General features: G+C 44.0%; 1 protein-coding gene across 1 annotated transcript in view; it reads right to left on the bottom strand.

Moving 5' to 3' along the window:
• The window catches only part of LOC143998142 (uncharacterized), a 69,720-nt gene that overhangs the window by 41,403 nt on the left and 11,379 nt on the right, over positions 1-16,938 (bottom strand). The window contains exon 3 of the mRNA XM_077493883.1: positions 10,780-15,138. Coding sequence (XP_077350009.1) covers positions 10,780-15,138 — 4,359 coding nt within the window. The remainder of the gene's footprint in view (positions 1-10,779; positions 15,139-16,938) is intronic.

Below are 16,938 nucleotides of genomic sequence, written 5' to 3'. Positions count from 1 at the left end.
TGTGACAGTGGGGATGGTGTGTTGAGGGTGATGAGCTGTGTTGCTTTTACACCAAACATATCGTTTTGCATTGTGGGCAAAAAGTTGGATTTTGGTTTCCTCTGACCAGAGCACCTTCTTCCACATGTTTGGTGTGTCTCCCAGGTGGCTTGTGGCAAACTTTAGACGAGACTTTTTATGGATATCTTTGAGAAATGGCTTTCTTCTTGCCACTCTTCCATAAAGGGCAGATTTGTGCAGTGTACGACTGATTGTTGTCCTATGGACAGACTCTCCCACCTCAGCTGTAGTTCTCTGCAGTTCATCCAGAGTGATCATGGGCCTCTTGGCTGCATCTCTGATCAGTCTTCTCCTTGTCTGAGCTGAAAGTTTAGAGGGACGGCCAGGTCTTGGTAGATTTGCAGTGGTCTGATACTCCTTCCATTTCAAAATGATCGCTTGCACAAAGCTTGGGAAATCTTTTTGTATCCAAATCCGGCTTTAAACTTCTCCACAACAGTATTACGGACCTGCCTGGTGTGTTCCTTGGTCTTCATGATGCTCTCTGCGCTTTCAACAGAACCCTGAGACTATCACAGAGCAGGTGCATTTATACAGAGACTTGATTACACACAGGTGGATTCTATTTATCACCATCAGTCATTTAGGACAACATTGGATCATTCAGAGATCCTCGCTCAACTTCTGGAGTGAGTTTGCTGCACTGAAAGTAAAGGGGCCGAATCATTTTGCACTTTTCACTTTTCCACTTTTCAGTTTTTTATTTGCTAAAAAAGTTTAAAATATCCAATAGATTTCGTTCCACTTCACAATTGTGTCCCACTTGTTGGTGATTCTTTACAAAAAATTAAAATTTTATATCTTTATGTTTGAAGCCTGAAATGTGGCAGAAGGTTGGAAAGTTCAAGGGGGCCGAATACTTTCGCAAGGCACTGTAAGTTAGTGTTACGTACCACAGATATTGGGGTGCTTTTGGCGCGGCTCTGTGGCTTACGCATGCATTTGCAAATGTGTGCAGACTAAACCCCTGTTTTTAATGCATACTGTTAGACAGGTTATCTGGTTGTCTGTGGGCTGGTGGTAAGTAAAGCTTGGTTTTTTCCTCAGTTTATCCTTGGGTTTGTATCTTATGTGGCAGAGCCTGCAGCGGAGGAGGTGAGTGGCATTCACAGACCAGCTTCACTGAGCGTGTATCCTGCAAGGCATGCAAGTATACACCAGGTTGTCTCTTACTCCCTCTAGCGGCCGAAACCTGGTAAGACATGCAACTACTCACAGACGATAATCCATAATGTGTAAACTTTAGGATTGTCTTCACTTACCTTATCCCCGCCGCAGGAACTGCTGAGAACAGACAGATTCCAGCCTTCACCCATCATGGCGGGTAGCGGTGTGCCAACCTTCAGGGTTCTGGTTTCCTATTTAGAGGAATCACCTCCCTGGACCTGTAAAAGTCTCTGCCGGGGACCTTTCGTGTCACTGGTATATTAGTACACCGAGGTTTGGATCCCAGACCTCCAAGGAGGGACATTACAGGCAAAACCTTGTTTCTTCTTATCATGAGGCCCGGGTACCATCCATCTTAGGCATTTTAGTATAGGCCCGAGCAGGGGCGTAACTAGAAATCACAGGGCCCCATAGCAAAATGTTGTATGGGGCCCCCCTGCAAACAGCCCCCCCCAGTAAATTCATTCATCAGTGACCGTAACCAGTAAAATCATTCGACCGTGACCAGTAAAATCATTCATCAGTGACCGTGACCAGTGCAGGACATTAATACAATTACAGTGACCAGTGCAGGACATTAATACAATTACAGTGACCAGTGCAGGACATTAATTCATCAGTGCCCGTGACCAGTAAATTTATTCATCAGTGACTGTTACCAGTAAAATCATTCCACAGTGACCAGTAAAATCATTCATCAGTGACCAGCAAATTTATTCATCAGTGACTGACCACTAAAATCATTCATCAGTGACCGTGACCAGTAAAATCATTCGACCGTGACCAGTAAAATCATTCGACCGTGACCAGTAAAATCATTCATCAGTGACCTTGACCAGTAAATTCATTCATCAGTGACCGTGACCAGTTAATTCATTCATCAGTGACTGTAACCAGTAAAATCATTCATCAGTGACCGTGACCAGTAAAATCATTCGACCGTGACCAGTAAAATCATTCATCTGTGACCAGTAAAATCATTCATCAGTGACCAGTAAAATCATTCATCAGTGACCGTAACCAGTAAAATCATTCATCAGTGACCGTGACCAGTAAAATCATTCATCAGTGACCTTGACCAGTAAATTCATTCATCAGTGACCGTGACCAGTTAATTCATTCATCAGTGACTGTAACCAGTAAAATCATTCATCAGTGACCGTGACCAGTAAAATCATTCGACCGTGACCAGTAAAATCATTCATCTGTGACCAGTAAAATCATTCATCAGTGACCAGTAAAATCATTCATCAGTGACCGTAACCAGTAAAATCATTCATCAGTGACCGTAACCAGTAAAATCATTCATCAGTGACCGTGACCAGTAAAATCATTTGACCGTGACCAGTAAAATCATTCATCAGTGACCAGTAAAATCATTCATCAGTGACCGTGACCAGTAAAATCATTCATCAGTGACCAGTAAAATCATTCATCAGTGACCAGTAAAATCATTCATCAGTGACCAGTAAAATCATTCATCAGTGACCGTGACCAGTAAAATCATTCATCAGTGACCGTGACCAGTAAAATCATTCATCAGTGACCGTGACCAGTAAAATCATTCATCAGTGACCGTGACCAGTTAATTCATTCATCAGTGACTGTAACCAGTAAAATCATTCATCAGTGACCGTGACCAGTAAAATCATTCGACCGTGACCAGTAAAATCATTCATCTGTGACCAGTAAAATCATTCATCAGTGACCATAACCAGTAAAATCATTCGACCGTGACCAGTAAAATCATTCGACCGTGACCAGTAAAATCATTCATCTGTGACCAGTAAAATCATTCATCAGTGACCGTAACCAGTAAAATCATTCGACCGTGACCAGTGCAGGACATTAATACAATTACAGTGACCAGTGCAGGACATTAATACAATTACAGTGACCAGTGCAGGACATTCACCCCCCTCCCCCCCCGCCATGCTGCATATTATAAAAATCAGTTAAACTCAGACAGTTCAAAATGTTTAGACTGCAGTCTGGCCCCATCATTGCATCAGCTTACTTTAGCTTGTACAGTACCTCTGTCTGATTGCAATGAATGGTCTGCAAATTTTGCGAGGGTGAGGGTGAGTCTGGTTCCTCCTCGGCGGTGCTGCCTGGTTCCTGTGTATGCAGGCTGCAGTAGCTCTGCATTGACGCTCCGCCCATCGAGCCTCCGGCCGAGTGACGTCACGACGATGGGAGGGGGCTGACGCCGGTGTTCTGGGCAGGACAGAAGTTTGCAATGCATTGCCGAGCCCCGGACCGCTCGGCAGCGGCCCCCATTCGGCAGCAGTTCCACTAGGCTTCGGGCCCCATAGCGACTGCGGGCCCCATAGCGACCGCGTGGGTTGCTATGGCGGTAGTTCCGCCACTGGGCCCGAGGCATGGATCCGTTGTATAGCTCCTAGACCTTCGTAGAGACCATAAGGCAGAGCTTTCTTCTTAGCACATCTTGAACGTGACCAACCACCTTAGACACTGGCGCAAAAACTGAAGTACTCTCCATACTGGAGGGGTTCTATAGGGGAGGAACTCACTTGTAATTACGGTTACCAGTGTCCAATCACCTGAAGGTGACCATCTAACCCACTAAGTAATTGCTAAGCCTCTGTGTCCCACGATGTATGAACAAGAAATTCTAGTCTCCCTGTCACTATCAGAGCCGGATCCACGTCATACCACGGCTTTATCTTCTATGGCTCCCTGTCAGTGCCAGGGCTGTACCCACGCCATCCCATGGCCTTATCTTCTATGGCTCCCTGTCAGTGCCAGGGCTGGATCCAAACCATACAGGCCCTTATCTTCTATGGCTCCCTGTCACTGTCAGGGCTGTACCCACGCCATCCCATGGCCTTATCTTCTATGGCTCCCTGTCAGTGCCAGGGCTGGATCCAAACCATACAGGCCCTTATCTTCTATGGCTCCCTGTCACTGTCAGGGCTGTACCCACACCATCCCATGGCCTTATCTTCTATGGCTCCCTGTCAGTGCCAGGGCTGTACCCACGCCATCCCATGGCCTTATCTTCTATGGCTCCCTGTCAGTGCCAGGGCTGTACCCACGCCATCCCATGGCCTTATCTTCTATGGCTCCCTGTCAGTGCCAGGGCTGGATCCAAACCATACAGTCCCTTATCTTCTATGGCTCCCTGTCACTGTCAGGGCTGTACCCACACCATCCCATGGCCTTATCTTCTATGGCTCCCTGTCAGTGCCAGGGCTGGATCCAAACCATACAGGCCCTTATCTTCTATGGCCCCCAAAAGGCTGTCAGGGCTGTACCCACGCCATACCATGGCCTTATCTTCTATGGCATCCTGTCACTGTCAGGGTTGGATCCAAACCATACCATGGCTTTATCTTCTATGACTACCAGAGACTGTCAGGACTGGATCTACACCCTACCATGGTCTTATCTTCTATGGTTCCTGTCACTGTGAGGACTGGATCCATGCCATTCCATAGCCTTATCTTCTATGGCTTCCTGTCACTGCCAGGGCTGGATCAACACCATACCATGGCCTTATCTTCTATGGCCCCCGGAGACTGTCAGGGCTGGATCCATGCCATAGCATGGCCATACCTTCATTGGCATCCTGTCACTGCCAGGGTTGGATCTGCATCATACTATGGCCTTATATTCTTTGGCCCCTGGAGACTCCCAGGGGGGCGGATCCACCCGATACCATGGCCTCATCTTCTATTTCCCCCAGAGACTGTCAGGGCTGTATCCGAATTTCCAAATTACAATAGTAACGAATTTAAACAAATCAGAAATAAATAGTAAAACTAAATGTCATCCTAAATTCGAATCAAATCGAATTTGAAAAGGAAATCAAAATTTAAAACAAGTATGGGAGGAAAAAAAGAATACAAAATAAAGAAATAGAATAGAAAATATAAAAAAAAATGAAAATAAAAGAATAGAACAAAATGGAGTAAAACAGAACAGACTTAAAAATAAAAAAAGAATAGAATAAAATAGAATTAAAAAATAAAGTAATAGAAAAGAATATAGTAAAACAGAACAGAATAGAAAATAAAAGAATAAAATAAAACAGAAAAGAAATAGAATAGAAAATAATAGAAAATAAGAAATAGAATATATTAGAAAAGAATAGAATAGAAAAAAACATAGAATGGAATAAAAAATAGAAAAAATATAACAGTCTTCTGAAATTCAAATAGAATAAAATAGAATAGAAAAGAATAGCGTAAAACAGAACAGAATAGAAAATAAAAGAATAAAATAAAATAGAAAAGAAATAGAATAGAAAATAAAAAATAGAATATTTTAGAAAAGAATAGAATAGAAGAAAAAACATAGAATGGAATAAAAAATTGAAAAAATATAACCGTCTTCTGAAATTCGAATAGAATGTATTTGAATGGAATAGATTAGAAAAGAATAGAAAATAAGAATAGAATAGAATAAAATAAAATAGAAAAAAATATAACTAACTTCCGAAATTCAAATTTTGAATAGAATAAATTCAAATTAGAATAGAATAGATTAGAAAGAATAGAAAAAAAAAAAGAATAGAAAAAACAATGAAATAGAATAAAATAGAATATAACTGTCATCCAAAATTTGAATTCCCAATGGAATAAATTTGAATAAAATATATTAGAAAAGAATAGAAAATAAAAGAATAGAAAGAAACAACCGTCTTCTGAAATTTGAATTTCAAATAGAATAAATTCAAATTGGAATAGAATAGAAAAACAATAGCACAGAATAGACTAGAATAGAACAAAATGCAAAGACTATAACCGTCTTCCAAAAGTCAAATAGAATAAATTAGAATTTAAATAGAATAGATTAGAATAGAGAAGAACAAAATAGAATAGAAAAGAATAGAAAATAAAATAGAATAGAATAAAATAGAGTTTAAACTTCTTCTGAAATTTGAATTTCGAAATGCCGATTCAAAATTTTCGAATTCAGTCCAATTTAATTCAATTTGACCAAATTCGGAAAATTTGAATCAAATTCGAAACTGGTTAAACAAAGCGAAACTTAAAGGAATTCTGAAAACTAAATTAAACAAATTTAATTGAACAAAATGATTTAACCAATTTCTGACCGGCTCACGCCGATATACGTCGGCAAAGTGGCACGGGTGCGCAAAACGACGTACCCGTACGCCACTCTGTCATCGGCGGCTAGCGGGCGCGCGTGTGTGCCCGCAGGTCCTGGGGACTCGATGTCCACCGGGGGCCCGCGATGTAAACAAGGCATTTCCCTGTTCTGCATAGCAACATGACAGGGATCTACTGCTCCCAGTGATCTCTGGTCATGTCCTAGTGAGCCCACCCCCCCTACAGTTAGAACACACCGAGGGAACACACTTAACCTCTTGATCGCCCCCCCCCCCCTAGTGGTAAACCCCTTCCCTGCCAGTGACATTGGCGGTTGATGGGGGTTGATAATTTTGGAAAGCCATGCAAGGGGCGGGGCTTAATTTGGTCATTAAATAAGCCCCGCCTACAAACCTTCCCTTTTGTCTTTTGCAGAATATCGGTTGCCAGAACATGAACGTCCTTGGTAGGCGTGTGTCTTTGAGGAAGTGACGAGGCGGAGGTGTCTAATAAATGCAGCTTTTATTGTCAGGGCTGAACGGAGGAATCATTCACCAACTAAGCAGCAAAAACAAATGAAACCTTTTAAAAGGGGCCACAACCTCCAACCCTGAAATTTCACTCCCGAAGGCTGAATCACCTACCAGCTTCAGTAAGATTTTTGCACCTGAATTCCCAGCTCCGCCCCCCCCCCCCTGCTGCGGCTCTTAGAGGGGTCCCCCACTCCAGGTTAAGTTTTTCATATATAATACTCTATGAATAACGTAGCAGTGTGCGGTGAGACGCCATAGGGTGCAGAGCCTAGAACAATGGTCTCCAAACTGCGGCCCCTCGCATGCCCGAGGAGCACAATTCCTCCGAATGGCACCAATGATGGGGCACACTTTCTCCCGGTGATACCAACAATTGGGCTCGAAGACACCATTGATGGGGCACAATTACTCCCGGTGATACCAACAATTGGGCTCGAAGACACCATTGATGGGGCACAATTACTCCCGGTGATACCAACAATTGGGCTTAAAAGACACCATTGATGGGGCACAATTACTCCCGGTGATACCAACAATTGGGCTCGAAGACACCATTGATGGGGCACAATTAATCCCGGTGATACCAACAATTGGGCTCGAAGACACCATTGATGGGGCACAATTACTCCCGATGATACCAACAATTGGGCTCAAAGACACCATTGATGGGGCACAATTACTCCCGGTGATACCAACAATTGGGCTCGAAGACACCATTGATGGGGCACAATTACTCCCAATGACACTCACGGGTAGGTGATTGTTTTTTCCCTACTGATGTGGGAACCTTTTCTACTCTGAAGAGCCACAGCCCGCCCCCCCCCCCAACAGTCTGAAGGACAGTCAGCCGGTCCTTTGTTCAGCTAGTTTGGAGGCCCCCCGGCCCGGAATACACCAGATGTGACTATATGGAAGGAACATCAGACCAAACTCATTCATTGATGTTGCGTTAAAAGACATCCATCACGTTTCGGACCTCCAAAACGCAACATCAATAAATTAACGTGGACTCTTGTGCCGCGTACACACGACCGGACTTTTTGACGGCAAAGGTCCGACGGAACGAGTCCGTCGGACAATTCGATCTTGTGTGTGGGGCTCCATCGGACCTTTGCTTGCCAAAAATCCCGGCGGACTTTAGAAATAGAACATGTTTTAAATTTTTCCACCGGAGCGAGAAATCCGTTGGTGTGTGTGCTAGTCCGACGGACAAAAAACGACGCTAGGGCAGCTATTGGCTACTGGCTATGAACTTCCTTATTCTACGTCCGGTCATACGTCATCACGTTTCGAATCCGTCGGAACTTTGGTGTGATTGTGTGTGGCCGAGTCCGTTTTATACGGAAAAGTCCGTCGGAACTCCGTCGAAACTTCGTCGGAAAGACCGCCGGACCTAGCCCCTCGAAAAGTCGGGTCGTGTGTACGCAGCATTATCTTGCTCCTTCCATGTATGCACATCTGGTGTATTCTAGGCCAGGGGTCTCCAGACTTTCTAAGACAAAAGGACCGGTTTACTGTCCTTCAGACGTTTGGACTGTGGCCCTGGGGAGTAGAAAAGGTCCCTTGGGAAAAACCATTGTACACGTCTTTTCCTGGTGACCTGCTGGAGCACCCACAGTAGGGTAGCCTTGGGAATAGAGAAGCTGCGCTACAAAAATCAAATTAATCAAGTAGGGTAGCCTTGCCTGTTGTGAGAAGCCTAACCAGGGCCGTCTTTAATATTGATTGGACCCTGGGCAAACATTTTCTTGGGGGGCCCCCCCCCATATAATTTCGCTCTCCACCTGCTCTGAGACATACGATAAATAGCAGCTAGACTTAAAATCAGTTTACTGTATCAGATCAGAAAGCAAGTGTGATTGGTTGCCAGAGGATACAGTGTATCATTACGGCTTACTGACTGGTTGCTAGAGGTTCCAACACACATTAGAGCTCACTGAATAGTTGCTAGATGTCACAGCACGCGATTTCTGCTTGTTGATTGGTTTCTAGAGATTACTGTACAGTAATAATGCTCACTGATTAGCAGCTAGACTTAAAATCAGTTTACTGTATCAGATCAGAAAGCAAGTGTGATTGGTTGCCAGAGGATACAGTGTATCATTACGGCTTACTGACTGGTTGCTAGAGGTTCCAACACACATTAGAGCTCACTGAATAGTTGCTAGATGTCACAGCACGCGATTTCTGCTTGTTGATTGGTTTCTAGAGATTACTGTACAGTAATAATGCTCACTGATTAGCAGCTAGACTTAAAATCAGTTTACTGTATCAGATCAGAAAGCAAGTGTGATTGGTTGCCAGAGGATACAGTGTAAAATTACGGCTTACTGACTGGTTGCTAGAGGTTCCAACACACATTACAGCTCACTGAATAGTTGCTAGATGTCACAGCACGCGATTTCTGCTTGTTGATTGGTTTCTAGAGATTACTGTACAGTAATAATGCTCACTGATTGGTTGCTAGAGGATACAGTGTATAATTACGGCTTACTGACTGGTTGCTAGAGGTTCCAACACACATTACAGCTCACTGAATAGTTGCTAGATGTCACAGCACGCGATTTCTGCTTGTTGATTGGTTTCTAGAGATTACTGTACAGTAATAATGCTCACTGATTAGCAGCTAGACTTAAAATCAGTTTACTGTATCAGATCAGAAAGCAAGTGTGATTGGTTGCCAGAGGATACAGTGTAAAATTACGGCTTACTGACTGGTTGCTAGAGGTTCCAACACACATTACAGCTCACTGAATAGTTGCAAGATGTCACAGCACGCGATTTCTGCTTGTTGATTGGTTTCTAGAGATTACTGTACAGTAATAATGCTCACTGATTGGTTGCTAGAGGATACAGTGTATAATTACGGCTTACTGACTGGTTGCTAGAGGTTCCAACACACATTACAGCTCACTGAATAGTTGCTAGATGTCACAGCACGCGATTTCTGCTTGTTGATTGGTTTCTAGAAATTACTGTACAGTAATAATGCTCACTGATTAGCAGCTAGACTTAAAATCAGTTTACTGTATCAGATCAGAAAGCAAGTGTGATTGGTTGCCAGAGGATACAGTGTAAAATTACGGCTTACTGACTGGTTGCTAGAGGTTCCAACACACATTACAGCTCACTGAATAGTTGCTAGATGTCACAGCACGCGATTTCTGCTTGTTGATTGGTTTCTAGAGATTACTGTACAGTAATAATGCTCACTGATTGGTTGCTAGAGGTTACAGCACATCATCTCACCACTGCAGGGGGCATGCTATACATATCTATGCCACCGGATGCAGCTATTTACATATGAATGCTGCTATTTGCATATGAATGCCGGTTATTTACATGTAAACACAAGGTCTGCAGGTGAGTCATCTGTACACAACCATAGGGCAGAGCTGGGCAGCATTAGTGGCAGCACTTCACACTGAGATATCGGGACACAGCAAGGGATTAAAACTTCAAGGGACAAGGGAATTTAAACTGAAATAGTTGGCAAAGTATGAGGCAGCTGCTTTGGGCCCCACAACAATGACAGGGCCCAGGGCAGCTGCCCCTTTTGCCCCGCCTTAAAGACGGCCATGAGCCTAACCTAAGCCAGTGGGCTCTTCAAATGTTTCTTGCCCTCTCAGTACCTTGTATAAACTCATATCAAATTCCTAATGCCCCTTGGACGCCCTTTTTTTTCCATTGTAGACTACACCACAGGGGCATCTCTCACCGTTGGCAGGTAAAATAACGCAGCAGGCGAATCAGCTCAGGTGAAATCTCATTTTTGGGTGGAGTGGCCCCTCAACATTTAAATTACAACAATTAGCATTGAGTTTTGTCATTATCCCTGAGTGCCTGGAGGAGGATCTCTGGACATCTGAACTGTGCAAAGATACCCCCTCCCCCTGCAAGTCTTTAGAATGGTGTTCGTAGTGTTGGGGGTTTTGAAGATCAGGAACACAGGCCGTATTTCTGGTGTTTGATGAGGCTGGTGCGGTAGCGGAACTCTTTGCTGCAGTCGGAACATCTGTAGGGTTTTTCACCGGTGTGAATCCTCTGGTGAACGACGAGGTTAAACTTCTGGCTGAACTGTTTGCTGCACTTAGGGCAGCAATAGGGCTTCTCGCCCGTGTGAGTGCGCTGGTGGAGAACCAGCTGAGATGTCTTGCTGAAGGCCTTTCCGCACTCGGCGCACGCGTGCCGCGCCGTGCTGTGCGTGATCTGGTGCTCCATGAATTTATCCAAGTTATCGAAGCTTCTCTTACAATGTTCGCACTTAAACTGCATCTTTTCCTCATCCGATTTTAGTGCCTCGTTGCAACCTGAGCTGTTTGCATCATTGCCGTTGGTTTTTGGTCTGTTGGTGTTTTGGTCAATGTTCTTGACTGGGGGTGCTTGAGGTGGTGGGTTTGATAGCATAACATTCATAGGGTGGGGAGAACATGAAGTATGAGAGGGAGAAGGAGGAGGAAGGGGAGAGGGGACTCGAGAAACCTCATTTTCTTTTTTATTTGCCAGTAATTTTATTTTCATAGGAGCTTTTAGAAGGGGCATTGATGTCTTTGTTGGGCTGTTCTCACAAGTCAGGGTCTGTGATTCGGATGTAGATGTTGGTGGTGTTGGTGGAATGTTATCTCCGGCAACATTACAAAGCATTGACGTCTTTGTTGGGGTGTTCTCACAAGTCAGGGTCTGTGGTTTGGTGGATGTAGATGTTGGTGGTGTTGGAATGTTATCTCGGGTAACATTACAAAGCATTGACGTCTTTGTTGGGGTGTTCTCACAAGTCAGGGTCTGTGGTTTGGTGGATGTAGATGTTGGTGGTGTTGGAATGTTATCTCGGGTAACATTACAAAGCATTGACGTCTTTGTTGGGGTGTTCTCACAAGTCAGGGTCTGTGGTTTGGTGGATGTAGATGTTGGTGGTGTTGGAATGTTATCTCGGGTAACATTACAGAGCATTGACGTCTTTGTTGGGGTGTTCTCACAAGTCAGGGTCTGGGGTTTGGATGCAGATGTTGGTGGTGTTGGTGGAATGTTATCTCGGGTAACATTACAGAGCATTGACGTCTTTGTTGGGCTGTTCTCACAAGTCAGGGTCTGGGGTTTGGATGCAGATGTTGGTGGTGTTGGTGGAATGTTATCTCGGGTAACATTACAGAGCATTGACGTCTTTGTTGGGCTGTTCTCACAAGTCAGGGTCTGGGGTTTGGATGTAGATGTTGGTGGTGTTGGTGGAATGTTATCTCGGGTAACATTACAGAGCATTGACGTCTTTGTTGGGGTGTTCTCACAAGTCAGGATCTGTGGTTTGGATGTAGATGTTGGCGGCGTTGGTGGAATGTTATCTTGGGTAACATTGTGGGGCATTGACATCTTTGTTGGGGTGTTCTCATAAGTCAGAGTCTGTGATTTGGATGTAGATGTTGGTTTGAACAAAGGGATGTCCTCTTGGGTATCTTCTGAAGGTGGTACTTTCCTAGTTTCATCTTTGGACAAACCAGAAGAGGATAATACATTAGACATTGTTAGGCTTTGACAAGTATCTATCAAGCTGATAGATTTCTTTACTCTAGAGGCTGGTGGTGGTATGACGGGACAATTTTCAACAGGTCGTTTCCTCATGCAAAGGGCATGGGTCTGATGACGGAGAAGACCCGTTCTGTAGCGGAAAGCTTTGTTGCACTCGTTGCAGGTGTAAGGTCGCTCCCCTGTGTGAATGCGTTCATGAACCACAAGATTAAAACGCTGGCTAAAACTCTTGCCGCATTCGGTACAAGTGTACGGCTTTTCTCCCGTGTGAGTTCTTTTGTGGAGAAGGAGCGTGGACCTCCTATGGAAAATCTTGTTACATTCCGGGCACGTGTTCTTAGGTCCCAAGTGGGTCTTCTGGTGCTCCGTAAACTGGCCTAGGTCTGTGAAAGACCTCTCACACTGGCTGCATTCAAACACATTCTCAATGGGTTGCATTGTCTGACCACCTTCCTTAATTTCTGGCCGTTTTGTTGCTTTAACAATGGACTTGCTGGCCATTGCTGATTGTTGTAGTGTTGGAACCGAAGAAGAATTTTTGGGCATGGAGGCCGGAAAATGGGGGAATGATTTATCACAGACAAAGGATGATGACCGTGAGGGAGACTTATTACCAGATGAACTACAGCCGGGGGAAGGCAAGACCAATGGTGGACTAAACGAAGGTTTGTTACCTACTGCCAAGGTATGGGGTGAAGGAACTTTAGATAAGGACGATGTAGAATGGGGCTTAGAACTGGATGAATGATGGAGGATGGGCTGCACTGGGGGAGGACATGCAGTTCCAGACTTTGGATGCAGAACTGTACACGAAGAAGAGGGAGAGTTGGCATGATTGGAATACAGTGGGGGGCTAAAAGATGTTGAGCATTTCACGTGAGATCTAGGACGCTCGTACAAGGAATGTTTAGCAAAGGATGCATGGTAGACCAAGGAGGAGGAGGAGGATGAAGCGTTTTTCACAAACGAGGTTTTATAGTCTGAGGTTGAAGGTCTAGAGGAAGCCGATCGAGGGGGTTTGCATGGCGATAACAGAGTGGTATTAATCAATTGACAAGACATAGAACACGGTGAAGACACAACAGGCTTTGTTCCTCTGGTGATACAATTAGAAGATGACGACATTGAATGATATTTTGAATACATGGGGTGATATTTAGGTGACAGTGAAGCTGTGGGAGATTTAAAGCCTTGGCCAAATGAAAGCGATGAACGTTTGCCACCTATTGCTTGATGCATGGCAGGAAACAAGACCGAATGAGATTTCAAGCTTGACTGATGATTGTTTGTAGAAGAGGAAATCAAATGAGGTTGTACTCCTGAAGGGGGACTCGACTCTGAGGACAAATTGGGTGGAGACCCCATCTTTAATAAAGGATAAGTAGAAGAGGATGTCTTTGAGTTAGGCTTTATACCAGACTGATGAGTGACCACTGCATTTGAAGAAGGACTTAATTGGTGAGAAGAAGTTGGGGGTCTATTAGCAGATGAATAACGTATATAAGATGGTGCAAATGCCAAAGGTTTATCCCCCGATTTATGACGGATGGAAGTGACAGATGAAGATGGAGATTTACGACTTGATGAGGAAGATGCCATGGACCTAGGCTTAGTACCAGATTGTTCACAAATTGAATTGTTTGATAATGAGGATCGTTTGTTTGCAGACTGAAGACCGGTGAGATGTCTGGAAGATGACTTATCTCTAGGAACCAACTGAGAACAAACAGGGCTTGTTGAAGATATTGGTGGTTTAGATGATGAACTCTGCAAGATGCAAGTGTCCGTACCTTGCCCACCAGTGGTCAGGGATACTGGAAAGGGTTTAGCATTGGATGAGGTGGAAGATGACTGTGGTCTACCGGCCAAGGTCTTAGCTTCTGGATGAACGATAGTTGGAGAAGGCTGTTGCGAGTGCTTAGACTTTCCTCCAGGACGTGTTCTGTGATTAGTCTTCACACATTTGCCCTCGTGCCTTACAAGAGCCGGCTTGTAGCGGAAACTCCGATCACAGGAGGAACATTTATAAGGTTTTTCCCCAGAGTGAATCCGCTGATGAATCACAAGGTTGAACCTCTGACTGAAACGTTTGCCGCATTCGGAACAGGCAAAGGGACGTTCTCCGGTATGAGTCCTTCGGTGGAGTTTCAGGACGGATTTTCTGACGAAACCTTTCCCACAGTCCGGGCAGGTGAAGCTCTTGTTTTCTTTGTGTGACTTTTTGTGCACGATGAAAAGGTTAACGTCTGTGAATATTTTCGGACAGCTAAAACATTTTAACAACTGTTTTCCATTTTCCGCCTGGCCAAAGGTTTTTGTGCCGACCAAATTTTCCAATTCTTTATATTTCGCGAGGGATTTGCCACCTGCTATCGTGTCCACTCTTTCTGGGTATGTTTCTTCATTGGTTGACAAAGCCCACCTTGGACGTGAATATGGATTAGAAGACCATTTCTTGATGCCGCGGAGATTATAGGGCTTCCCCTGGTCGTGTTTTATTTGTTGGATCATTGGATCAAATGGCTTATGGTTTGTGTTGTGGTTACCTCTCTGGTGACTTCGTTTGTGGTCAACGAGAAGAGACCAACTTCCCACAACCTCTCGGCAGTCAGAGCACCTGTGGTGGACTTTGTCCAGCACACCATTGAAGTTCTTGTACCTATCAAACCAGCTCGTCGAATAGACAGTGTCCCATTGGGTCTGTTCTTCCACCTTCCATGGTGATCCTTCTGCATCCACAGTAATATCTTCCGTTTTAATATGGGGCTCCCAGAGGTCTTCTGAAAAACACAAATAAAAATGAAAACCGTTTTAAAAAGAAAACTTGTCTACAATTTTAAAAGGTTCCTAACTAGAAACGTGCGATTAGTTTCGTTACGAAACAAAATTTGTACAAAATTTTTGTTATTCAGACATTTGGATGTACACAGATTTCCGAATCACAAAAGTAACACATTTCAACAAATCCGAAATAAATTACAACAACGAAACAAATTATCCAAATTCCAAAATGAATTTAAGTTTGAAATGGAAACATATTGAAATAAATATAGTAAGACATAAAAGTGAAATAAGGCTGCTTTATTGAATAGAATAAAACAGAATATAATAGACTATAAAGGAATAGAATAGAATAGAATAAAAAATAAAGGAATTAAATAGTTACATAGTCACATAGTAGGTGAGGTTAAAAAAAGACACAAGTCCATCAGGTCCAACTTATGTGTGTGATTATATGTCAGTATTACATTGTATATCCCTGTATGTTGCGGTCCTTCAAGTGCTTATCTAATCGTTTATTGAAACTATTGATGCCCCCCTGCTGAGACCACCGCCTGTGGAAGGGAATTCCATATCCTTGCTGTTCTTACAGTAAAGAACCCTCTATGTAGTTTAAGGTTAAACCTCTTTTCTTCTGATATTAATGAGTGACCACGAGTCTTGTTAAACTCCCTTCCGCAAAAAAGTTTTATCCCCATTGTGAGGTCACCAGTCCGGTATTTATATATTGTGGGGTCACCAGTCCGGTATTTATATATTGTGGGGTCACCAGTCCGGTATTTAGATATTGTGGGGTCACCAGTCTGGTATTTAGATATTGGGGGGTCACCAGTCCGGTATTTATATATTGTGGGGTCACCAGTCCGGTATTTAGATATTGTGGGGTCACCAGTCTGGTATTTAGATATTGTGGGGTCACCAGTCTGGTATTTAGATATTGTGGGGTCACCAGTCCGGTATTTATATAATGAAATCATATCCCCTCTCAGGCGTCTCTTCTCCAGAGAGAATAAGTTCAGAGCTCACAACCTTTCCTCATATCTAATATCCTCCAGACCCTTTATTAGCTTTGTTGCCCTTCTTTGTAGTCGCCCCATTTCCAGTACATCCTTCCTGAGGACTGGTGCCCAGAACTGGACAGTATACTCCAGGTGCGGCCGGACCAGAGTCTTGTAGAGGGGAGAATTATCCTTTTATCTCTGGAGTTGATCATCTACTATCATCTACTAGGACCCCCAGGTCCTTTTCCATCCTAGATCCCCCCCAGAGGTTCCCCTCCCCCCAGTCTATAGATTGCATTCAGATTTTTGCCACCCAAATGCATTATTTTACATTTTTCTACATTGAACCTCATTTGCCATGTAGTTGCCCCTCCCCCCATTCATTTGTTCAGATCTTTTTGCAAGGTTTCCACATCCTGCGGAAAAGTTATTGCCCTGCTTAGCTTAGTATTGTCCTCAAATACAGAGATTGAACTGTTTCCCCCATCCCCCTCCTCCAGGTCATTTATGAACAAATTAAATAGGATTGGTCCCAGTACAGAACCCTGGGGGACCCCACTACCCACCCCCGCCCATTCTGAGTACTCCCCATTTATCACCACCCTCTGAACTCACCCTTGTAGCCAGTTTTCAATCCATGTACTCACCCCTATGGTCCATGCCAACCGACCTTATTTTGTACAGTAAACGTTTATGGGGAACTGTGTCAAATGCTTTTGCAAAATCCAGATACACCACGTCTACGGGCCTTCCATTATCTAGATACACCACATCTACGGGCCTTCCTTTATCTAGATA

The sequence above is a fragment of the Lithobates pipiens genome, unplaced genomic scaffold (assembly GCF_037356315.1).
Source record: "Lithobates pipiens isolate NorthernLeopardFrog02 unplaced genomic scaffold, aLitPip1_a1.2 Scaffold_19, whole genome shotgun sequence".
Lineage (NCBI taxonomy): Eukaryota > Metazoa > Chordata > Amphibia > Anura > Ranidae > Lithobates > Lithobates pipiens.
The sequence above is the reverse complement of the archived record's forward strand: the minus strand, read 5'-3'. Positions and strand labels throughout refer to the sequence as shown.